The 11,626-nt window shown below is 48.9% G+C and overlaps 1 protein-coding gene across 1 annotated transcript in view; it reads left to right on the top strand.

The window, feature by feature from the left end:
• Positions 1-11,626, top strand: part of CECR1 (cat eye syndrome chromosome region, candidate 1) — an 18,908-nt gene that overhangs the window by 1,364 nt on the left and 5,918 nt on the right. The window contains exons 2-3 of the mRNA XM_010296512.1: positions 1,886-2,111; positions 8,985-9,195. Coding sequence (XP_010294814.1) covers positions 1,886-2,111; positions 8,985-9,195 — 437 coding nt within the window. The remainder of the gene's footprint in view (positions 1-1,885; positions 2,112-8,984; positions 9,196-11,626) is intronic.

Genomic DNA, 11,626 nt, shown 5'->3' with positions numbered 1-11,626 from the left:
CAGGGAAGCAGGAGGTTGAGATGATCACAGGAGGAAGGCCTTGACTCCTAACTGACTAGTTTCTCCCTCTGCATCTCTGGTTCAGTAAGAAAGCGTTTAAACAAGGTGCCTTCTTTAACTAAAGATGGGAGACAGTTGCAGAGGACATTGCCAATACCCCTGTGACCACAAACACTATGTCCACCCTTCCAGGCAGTCCCTCTTCAAATGCAGAGTCCCAGGGCCTTGCCGACGTGGCTGCCTGGAAACAGGTTTGTGACCTGCTTTGGAAGATTTGGGAGTCAGCTTCTCCACAGAAGCGTTTTCACTTGCAAGGCTGTGACACTAGCACATGGATTAGAGCCATCTTCCTCATTTCCCAGCTTCTCTCTCCCAGCCTCTGGTGTGGGATGAAGATCCCTGGCTTGCAGCATCCTAATCTTTTCCCATAAATGACTAGGATGTCAGAGTTGCCGCTACCCTTTCATTGTTGAATTGAGTGGTAAGGAATTTAAAAGTACCTCCCTCTTTAATAGGGTATCTTTGATACCAAGGAGAAATCAAAACAAAAACCTAACTCCTCAATCCAGGAGATGCTAAAATGCATTCTCAGAATCTTTGCCAGACCTGTAAGGTCTTTTAGGACCAAGATCACATCCTCATAACTGCTTGAGAAAGACCTAGTCTTAGCTACCTCAGTCTTGATCAGAGCTCCTGGGGAAATTAATGTTGTTTTGAGCACTGTTGTAATTTCTATCACTGTTCATGTAGGGAGGGTGGCATTGCCAGTGAGAGAATACTCAGATCATTCTGCCATACTAGCTCTGGTGAGAGCCATAACCAGAGTTGCTCAGCATCTTAACAGTCAGACCCTCTAATGAGAGATTATGGACATTATAGTCTATATTAGATTAGTATACTATATAGTCTTGAAGTTTGTCTAATGTCACATGCATACCAGTCTTTTGTTTTGTTCCTCCTGCTTATGCTCTCCCTTTACCCTTAGGGGCATCAAAGCTGTTTTGACTATGAGGTCTCCCCTAGGCTAATAAAATATGTATCTGTAAGATGTTAGCTCTCACCGTATCTTCCCTTCACAAACGTGAAATTTAGTTCAAGCACCAACAATGTAAGAACTCTCTGCAAAAGGAGAGATTTTAGCAAAACAAAAGCATGGGCTGAGGAAGATGAGCATGCAGGGGATGCTTCCTATGCCAGGAAGACTGGCAGTTGCCAACACACTGCACAATAACAGAGTATCCCAAAGGCCCTTCGTCCTGGCCAGCAACAGATGTACAATGTAAGTAAGCATGCTTTTGATAAGGGATAGAAGTAGATGGTACTTCTGCATTGAAGTGCAATTCCCCAGTGTGCCATCGTCTGGGATTTTGGTGTATGCCAGAGTTTCAAAAAGATGAAAGACACACAGACTAGATGCAAAAATTGAGGCTAGGATTCAAACAGCTCGGATATAGAGGCTTGCTTCAGGTCTGCCAGTCAGCTAGCACGCCTTGTAAACTGCTGCCTACTGTGCGAGTTCCTCTTTAAATCAGTGGGGCCTGAGCCAGCTCACAGCAAAGTCTGTCTGAAAGACCTTTAATAACTCAGAGCATTTTCCATCCCAGTGGAGAAGCAGAGCTCCCTATTGATTTCTCCCCCCGCCTCTGCTCCCACGGAGCTGTCACGCTCTGCCTGCCCGGTGTTTGATGTGGAGGGGGCCACATCCCCCAGCATGGGGGAGGCAGAGCAGCCGCTCTGTCTCTCTGCTAGGAGAGGTCACTCACAGCCATCTAGAAGCATTTCCAGATGCCCCTGGATGGGCAAACTCAAACTATTATCACATTAAAACTCCATTCCTTTTTTTCAGCTGCCTTGTCTCATTAGGATATACCTTTCTTCCCACCAGGTGCTGTCTTACACCTGCATGACTATGCCATCCTGAGCGTGGACTGGCTGGTGTACAATGCCACCTACCTCCCTGACTGCTACATCTGCTTCACCCACACGGGCACCGTTCGGTTTCGCTTTTCCAAGCCTCACCCTCCTCACCCAGTGCCAGCCCAGTGCTCCCAGTGGGTTTTGCTGGAGACTTACCGGAAACAGCTGCACAATGTGACCGAGTTCGATAGCAGGTGAGTGCAGAGGAGCCGCAAGCTTGCCGGTACTTCATGATAGCATTGTGTAGCCAGCAGGATCATTCTGGTCCAACTTTCCCGCTTGCTTGCTGGTCTGAAAGTGGGAAACTCTGTTTAGGGCTGCGTATATAGAACAAGCAAATAGAAATAAAAGAAAGTGAAGGTTGCAGCATTTAAGTACACCAGAGTCAGACCATCAAAATCAAAGTTTTCTCTGCACCCTCACTCTGGTCCTTTGCACAGACATGTTGAAGACAGTGGTTTAAGCAGATTTATGTAACCTGCCCTCACCTCTCCTCAGCACCCAGGCTGGATGTGATCCCAGCATGGGACACAGCTGCATGGTAAAAGACCTTGCCTCATCCACTGAGGTACCCAGGAACAGGATGAGGAAGCCAGGTAGCTGAGGAACAGGCTCTCCCCAACAGCAGAGTAGTCATTTGTAAAGTCATTGTCTTTATTTAGAGCAAGAAGTTAGGCAAACACTTATGTTAGATACTGCATTAGCAAAAAAACCCAAAGCAACCCAAAAGAAAGCCCAACCCAGCCTCACCCTCCAAACACCGTACTTGTTTTCTGAGAGCTCTCTTTGAAACCCCACTAGTACCCACCACACTGAAGCATGGGGCACTCATTCCCAACAGGACCCTCAGGCACCAGGAACTGCAACTCATCCTCCTACTCTCAAACAAAGGGCTAGGTCTCAGCCTGAGCCAACAAACCCTACACACAGGTCCTCTGCCTGGTCATACTCCACACTCAACACCCTCCTGCCAACAAAGCTTCTCCCCTTGCAGGCAAGGCCTCCTATAGCCATCCAGGAGCTCATGCCTCAGATGGCTCCCCAAGGCATCACTCATTCTCCTGTGGAAGATCCCCTCCCTGCAGGCAGCTCCTACCTTAACTGCTGGCAGCCTTTTATCAGGACCAGGTGTTTAGCTGGCTGCTCAGCAGCCACCTACCATTTAATCACTTACAGGTGGGAAGCTCCCCCTCCAGCCAGCGGGGCAGGAAGAGGGACCCCTGTCCCCCCATCCAGGGTCCACTGATCCTGGGACAAAGCCCTGGCAAAAAGGCCAGGAGAAAGCGTGTAGTTCTGCGTGGAGTGCGGGGAGGGGCTGGAGAGAGCACGCTAAATAATGCATGAAGTCAGACACTGAGTGATGAGGACAAAGGAAAATACTGAGTAGTGATCCATTCAGAGGGCACCGCCATCCTCAATGCTACGGGGGGCTGGGGTCCTGCAGAAAAAAGTAGTATGGGGTATCATGTAATTAAAGACAGTATTGCCATGCCAACACATGAGGAGAAGGCTGGATTAAGGTGACGTGGGTGACCCTAATTACAGCATTTCCTAAGTGAAACTTCATGGCTTTTACTGTAGTGCTCTTCAGCGTGGGTGTGTGCTCTTAAACAGAGATCTTTTAACTCTTAGGAGGCTGGTATGCCCTCCACATGGAAGCTCTCTGGGCTCTGTGCCCTACTGATCTGGGAAGGAGGTCAGGTTGGGAAGCTGAGGAGCTGCCAGACCTTTGGCATGGTACTACCTTCCCTCCCCAACACCAGTAAGAGGCAGGGCAGAGGGAGCTGACTCTCCAGGGCACCCACCACCCCTCTCCTACGGAGGTCCAGAAGGGAAGGAGAAAGTACTGCCAGACCCAGGGCTCTTGACCTTTTATATCCTGAGGCTCAACTGCATTGACACATGATAGAAGAAATAAGATCCAGTGAGAAGTCACTTATCTACGTCTTCCAAAGAGAAAACTGGTTCCCCATTAGCTCCCTTCCATTTCTACTGGGAGTGATGAGAAAGGAAAGACCACAGCACCAGCTCTCTTCAAACCCACCAGGAGACCCATAAATAAAGTGCAAGAGATTGGATTTTGAAACAGCTTCACTTCCTTAAAGCCCAAGCAATTGCATTGGGTATTTCAGAACTGCCTCAGGAACAACCCTTCATTGTATTTGTTTTTGGTTATATTTCCATAGCATGATGTCCCTTTCTGGCTGAGGCTAGAGGCCACAGCATCCTACACACCTGGGAGGGTGAAGCTGTGCATTATTTGGTTCCCTATCTTCCTGTTTAGGAATGTGACTTCTTTTCAGAGGCAGTATTATCACATTCCACTGCTTTTGTATTAGCGTCTGACAATGTCTAGCAGCTACATGTCAGAGCATGAGTTCAGAGTGGCAGGCACTGCCCAGGGACACAGGACAGACTCTGCTACAAGGGTGTCCCAAAGGGCAGAGGGGAAACCGAGGCAGAGACCAATGAAGTAATTTTCCTCAGCAAACGCGTGCCAGAGGCAAGTACAAACTTGGATCTCTCGCATCCTGGGTGCTCAGGTTTACTCATTTGAGTATGTTGTCCTTCATTTCTTGCCCTTCTGTGCTCATCACCACAAATCGCAGCGGAGTCATTGCACATAATGTGCAAACACACGAACAACAGCCACATTGAGGCGCTTCCCCTCCTATTTTCATCTAATCCCTGGGTACTAGTTTAGGGGTTAGGAATGTTTTTTGGCCGTCTGGAAATAGGTCTCTAGCCAGAAATAGGCCCCAATCTGTTCTGCTTCTCAGTTTCTGGAAACTCTCCCAGTCTCTTGAACATGTGCATCCCAGGCTACCTCTTCCCTGCACTCCTCTTTGCCCTTGAGCACTGACAAGCTGAGAGAAAGCAGATGTCAGAGGAAGGAACGGATGGATAGTTGGGTGGTTTCAAGGAAGTATCAAGGGAATATGGCAGCAGGGAAGCTCTCATGCAAGACAGGGTGGATCAGCGAATGTGAAGGAAACAATGGAAATGTTTCTGAGAGGCTGCACCTCTTTCACCTTACTGCATTCCTGACCAGGAAGGGATGAGGGAGGGAGGTATCTGCATTGCATTCTTGCTGTTTGCATTTTTAGGTACATATACATACACATACATGTGTGTGTGTGTTGGAAGGAAGTCTTTCTGTTTGTTTCCCTCAAAAGAAGGCTTAATCGTTCCTATTCAAAACACAAGTCTTACAGGCCAAGACCCTGGAGTATTCCATTACTGGGAAGCTTCCAAAAGATGCTATTATGAGAGTCAGGAGACTGCGAGCCAGGAGACAGAGAAAGGAAGGGAATTTTGCTTTGAGACTTAAAAGAAAAAATAATCCTCACTTATTTACTTCACAAACAATTATGGTATAGGAGAATGCCATTTTTTTCCTCAAGATGCAACACAGTGGCCACTGTGTCTAAAGCGAGAGCTCACAAGCAGCATGCCCCTTGAAAGAGCGTTGACATTCCAGATATTTGTAAAATACCACTCCACACCCCTCCGGCAGCAGCCCGAAGATTAAGGCCGTGCCCGGCAGCGCAGCTCCGGCGGCCCAGAGGAGCTCTCTATCACCAGGATGAAGTCATCTGTGAGGGAGCTGACACCATGGCCGAGGCTGCGGGGACAACTCCCCTGGGCACTAACGGCTGCCCGGACCGCCATCACCTTCCCCTCCATGTCTTCTGACTGCCTTATCTAACAGAAAAATAGGGCAGTGTGTGCATTACAAGGGAAAAACCAGAATAAAAACCCACTACAGAAACAAAGCACTCTGCTCCCGCTACAAGTCTCCCCTTGGGGAGAAGAAGAGGGGCCGAGAGAGAGAGAGAAAGCGAATGAACCACATGTGACAGATGTTAGTCACACTATTTAATGCACCACTGGAAGACATTCAGATACTATGGTGAGGAGAGGGGTATAATTACACATCAAGAACAGAAAAAGAAGCAGAAAAAGAATCCCTTTAAAAACAAGGCAACAAAACCGTTTGCTTCTGCATTATATAGGACAAGAAAGGAAAACAGTTAGGGGAAAAAAAAATAGGAGAAGAGAAAGCAAAACCACAGTTGAAAACAAATGATCCTTAGCTGGTCGTTTTAGCTGTGCCCCTTTGGGCATATGCATTGCGATAGCATTGTTCAGTGCATATATGACATGACATGGAAGGCTATTTGTAGTCTGCACCTGATCACCAGTGAGGGCCCATTCCAGAAAAGAAGCAAAAAATGTATTTATGAAGCTTTGCTACTGATGGCAAAAGCCCCTGAACCCTTAAGAGATTATCCAGTTATCAAGGATGGATCACTATTATGCAATAAATCTTCAACAGTTATAGGGATCAATAATCAGTCTCAAAGGGAAGGGGATTACAAAAAAAGCACAATTTGATTTATGTGCTTTTAGGAGCAGGGCGGTGTGGGGATTTATTGCTGTTTCTAGCCCAAGAGCACAGGCTAAGTAAACAACCACAAGTTTGTACAGCTAGATTTAAAGGCGGGGAGCGGAGCCCTGTGCGCGCTCGTTGCTGGAGGAGCCGAGTTCTCACAGGACAAGGGGAGAGAGCAGTGGGAGCCCAACTAATCGCCCATCCTTATCTGAAACGAAGCTGCGCGGGGTGGCGAGAACAGGCTTGCACGCCCTTTTGATCCACGGGGAGGTTTTTCCCTTTGGTGCTTGCAGGGCTGGTGGGAACAGCCCCGCTCGGCTCTTGGCTTTGGGCAGGTGCTCTCCGCCAGCGTGCGGGGCTGGCGAGGAGCTGCCCTTCTGCCAGGGCCGAGGTCAGGAGGGGAGCAGACAAGTCGGCTTTCCCCAGCTCTTCCCACACGGAACCTCTTCTCCCCTTGCCGCCAAGCTGCAGCACACCCTCTCTGCTCCGGCAGCTGGATCAGTGCCTTCAGGATGCCCCTGGTTCCCGCATTCCTGGTTTCTAGGGTGATGCTATGGTGTCTCCTGCTGCTGTGTGCTCCCCACCGCCCGCCCGAAACGCCGGCCATGGTCCAGCTCAGTCCATTTGGTTGCATGGATTACTGAACAGTAGCTGGGGTTGCCCAGTGGCCTGTGACAATGGCACCAAAGCCCCTATTGTAATACGTGGGAGGGCAGAGCCAAAGTTGCTGTGGAAACCCTGGCTCTGAATTTTCCTGAATGTTGAGTATTTAAAATCTCATCCTTAATGTAGTATGAGCATCTCTTTATGTACAGTTTTGCTTTCTAGAATTGTTCCCAGCAAAGAAATTAAGAGAGTGAAGAAGAAATGAAGCCACAGCCACTGGAACGGTGTCCTTAAAGAGCGAAACAGCAGGCAGATGCTGGGGGAACAGGCTCCGTTTTACGGGCGGGATGGAGGGACTCAAAAGGGATGTCCGTGCCTGGGATGTCTTAGTTTATGAGTTTGGACCAGATCACATTTTACATCTGTAGGAGGGAGGTTTTTAATTCCATCCACAGAAACCTCCTGGAAGAAGATAATAAAAGCACAAATCAAACCCACATCTCCCATATAACAGAGGACGAGGATGGGGGGCAAGACATCAAACACGAAACATTATTAAAGATCAGTAGCTGTTATCGAGGGGAAACACAATATACTCGGGTGAAAGATGAAGCGTGGTCGAAGGTACTTCTACCTGAACCTGCTTAGCCCCTGACACTAGATAAGCATCAGGCCTGGCTGGACCTGTAAGCCCACCCGCCTGCAAGCAACCGGCTCTGTAGCTTGCTGCGATGGCTTCAGTTTGCCCACCCAGGAATGAAGTTAATCACCCACCCAGATTGCCATTTAGACTTTGCTCACTGGCCTGAGAAATCTACTACAAACTCCTCTTCAGGTGGCCACCAGTGCAGGGAGGAGAGCTGTTGCCAGAGGCAAGGCTTCATGTGGGATGAAGGCTATCGGCTTGTCAGAGGGCAGTACTGCGGCACAGACGTTCACCCTGTCCTAAATGCAAGCTGTCACCCGCAACTAGATAATCCTGCAATTACTGGCTCCCTTAAACTCTGCTTCATAAAATTACTCACTGCCTCTCTGGATTTCTGAAAGAGGCTTATGCGCCAGCTGAGCCTATGGAGGAAATAAGTACGTTTCTGTCCCTCTTAGGAAAAGCCAGAACCTGCGATTCTTATCAGTTGTTTCCCATCAGACAAATCTGAAGAAGTTATCAGCAAGGCAGGCAGGATATCAGGGTATTTGTTCCACTGGGGGTGGAAAGGATTTCTGATTCACAGTCATCTTCCCCCTGCTCATATTAGGTGACATATTTTGATCATATGAAGGTACCAGTGCAAGTTACAGGCTTAGTAAGCATGGTGGTGGCCCAGTACATGGCATCTTCTGGATGGCATCTGCCTTCAGGTGGTGAACAGAGGCCTGGGTGTCATAACTTTTTACATGCATTGCAGATGTTTGAGAGAATATATTGTCTGCAGGAGTAATGTACTAGCCTACTTTCAGATGAAGGATACCCTTGGGTAGTAGAGTGCAATTGTTATGATATAAAACCATCATACTTCCTTTTGTAACTCCATTACTCTACAAGATTTTGCCCTCAAAAAAAGGAAGGGGTGGGTACTTTGAACATCTAGTCTTACCCAGCTTGTAGCTCAACACATAGCGTACGACTTTTTACTTGTTGGAGGGTAGAGCTATTACCTGTACCAGCCTTTAGAGTAGTAAATATAGGTGGCAGAAAATATGACCTGAATGCTTCCTAGTTGCAGCAGTCGTTGTTACGCCTATATGCACTGCAGTGCGAACGGGCTCCAAGTCAAGTATTTGGTCCTTATTGTGGCAGGAACGGCTTTGCACCTTTTCTTGGTCCTGCCCAAAGAACACGTGCCTCCTGCAGCACAGCCGCTGCCCTGCTGCACCCCAGAGCACACGGGTGGGAGAGTGTCACTGCAAAGCTTGGTCTCTGACAACAAAACTCACACCTGTCTTAGAGGAATCCTGTTTCCTCCTGTGCTGAACACCCAGTTGCCAGCCAGCGGCTTTTTGCATGCTGAAAACCAGTTGACTTCTTTGTTCTTATTCTTCCTCTTCCCTTTACTCTTTTCTACAGCTTGCTGAGAAACTTGACCCTGGTGACAGATGCCCCTGAGCTGGCCTACCCTTCTCAGACTTTCATTTGGAAAAGATTTGAAGAAGTCTTTCTCATTGCCTCTGGACTTATCTGCTATGCACCTGTGTTCAAGGCCTATTTCTACCAGGGGCTGCTGGAGCTCTATGAAGATAATGTACAGTATGTCGAGATAAGAGCTATCCTGCCTCCGGTATGTATTTTTTGGCTTCTCTAGTATTCTTTTAAATCCTTATTTCTCCATAACTTTTCTCAAGTCCAATCTTGAATTTAGTTTTTGGATGTTTGCATACCTGCCCTTCTAAGGATGCTGGAAAACCTTGATCATATTCAAAGGTCTTTGTTGGAGATTTGCATAGGCAAGGGCTTGAAAGTGGGAGATACTTTGTTCTTAATGGTTAAGGAAGATACCTACAGTGGCAATGACGCAAGACTGCATTGTACAGTCTGACTGGGAGCTGGGTCAAAATCTTGCTGGTAGGGAAGATACATCCCAGCTGGTCTGCACCAGAATCACCTGTTCTGCAGCAGCTCTTCTGGAACAATTTCCCATCTTGAATAGAGACTTATTCTGGAAGAGTTATGTCATTTTAAATCTTATTTCAGAATTACTTCTCTGAACAGTCTAGTAAACCAACTGGCAAAGCACAGTCTTCCTAAAATTTTGGCTATGTGATGTATGAACTGCACTAACACTAAAATCTGTTCCTAATAGTTTAGACCTTTCTCCTTGCATGTCACCTGGAGCCAGTGAGATTGTCCTACAATCCCATGCTGCCCCGACACCTTCCCAAGCACCAGCAGACCCCACCACAGTTCTTCAGCTATAACAGTTCCCACTCTCCCAGTGGCAATTTCAACACTGCAGGCACACCTTTTCCATACAGTTCTCCAGACCAGCTCCACGTGGGGCAGCATGGGGGTGGGAGCTCTGTCAGAGAGGCAGATTCCTTGTCAAAACAAATGAACTGGGGCTGCTGTTCCTCACTACACTGACCACCTCCACCGTTTTAACAGTCCATTGCAATGGGAATGAAGTTGCTGTGCAAGGTCCATCAGGCAGCACCTGAAGGACCAGGTGGCAGTGCTGGGCCATGCATGGGAACGCAGGTACCAGCTTGCTGCTGGCACCACAGTGTCGCGTGGATGGAGCAGCCACACTGATGTCCTGCCAGTGGCCCAACTCCCAAACATGCCTGCCAGCAACTTCCTTAAATCGTTGCCCTTGCATGCAGTGGCTGGCAGGCTCCAGCCAGCTGCAGATGAATGTCTGCACCCCAGCAACCACCACTGCTGCTGGGCAGGCCTCCACAGTCACCCTGTGAGCAGACAAGCAGGTGCTGTGACAAATTTGGAGGCTGATCTGGCCTTGTGCCTACTTCCACCCCAACAGCTGGGTAGCAGGGCTGCCCAACCATGCCCTGTTGTGGCTCAGGCTAGCCCCATAGTGAATAGGGCTCAGTGTCAGGGCTGCAGGCTGGCACCCTATCATGCCTGAGATGAGAAGGGTGTATTGAAAAGAAGAAAAAAAAGGAGGGGGAGAAGACCGCAAAGCTTATATGTATCTTACTTTGCTGGGGGTTGTTCATGAGCCAGTTGCTCTGAACTCAGTCACCATATGTCTTTGGGGTACCTGGAAAGAGAAAACAACAGTAACGTCAAAATTCCTGTGCTGTGAGACAGCGCAAGTTCTGGCATCTCCCCAGGTCACACAGGTTTCCGGGCCAAGAGTATCTGCAATGATACAAATGTGTGGGCCTGACTGGAAAATACCATGCATTTACCGGCAGCCCTTAGACATGGTTGTAATGTCTTTTGAAGAGAGGCTTGGCAGGGAAGATTTGCTTCCCATCCAGCCCCTAATGCTGGCTCCAGGTGTGGGAGCTCCAGAGCCCCCGGGCTTGCTCGCACCCGGCAGCTCGGCAGGCTGCGAGGTACAGGCAGGCAGGCAGGCTGCCTGCAGCCCAGGTACCGCTGCAAGGGCTGTGAGGAGCTGGGGGCATGCTGGGCTGCTGTCCCCGATGGGCAGCGCAGGCAGGGAAGTGCCAGCTAGGCTGGAGCAGGGATGAGAGGGGAAAGAAATGCTTTGCTGTGAAAGCTGAGGTGAGCAGGGTGTGATGAGGAATAGCGAGACGCTTGTGTGGCTGGAGATCCTCTACAAGGCTTGGACAACAGCACTGACACTCTGCAAAAGCTCGCCTTGCAGCAAAGCCCGGCAGAAGTTGCCCCTCAAGTAAAGTAAATGAAAGTCAGGATTTAGTGTGAAATGGCAAACATTGTGCAAAAGCCCCAAACCCAGCTGTGTTTGCAAATTCAGCTGTGTAAAGTCTCACATTCCCATGGGCTGCAGCAGGGGAAAATTCCCTCTGAGCATCTGCAGCCACCCCGCGGCTCCTGGTGCCTGCAAGGGGGATGCTGCAGCCTGACGGGGTGCAGGGGCTTAGCGAGGGGCATCCCTGGAGGGGAAGTAAGAAGGAACGGACCAGTTGAAGAGTAGAGGACAAAGGTAAAAAAGAAAAGAAGGACCAGAAGGATAAGAAGAGAACGGACAGAGTGATTTCAGCCACTGTGAGCGATTCCAGGCAGAGCCTGTGTGGGTTAAAGGGACACATAGGGTCTACACT

The sequence above is a fragment of the Phaethon lepturus genome, unplaced genomic scaffold (genome assembly GCF_000687285.1).
Source record: "Phaethon lepturus isolate BGI_N335 unplaced genomic scaffold, ASM68728v1 scaffold44751, whole genome shotgun sequence".
NCBI lineage: Eukaryota > Metazoa > Chordata > Aves > Phaethontiformes > Phaethontidae > Phaethon > Phaethon lepturus.
Note: the sequence above shows the minus strand (reverse complement) of the source record. Positions and strands in the feature narration are given on the sequence as shown.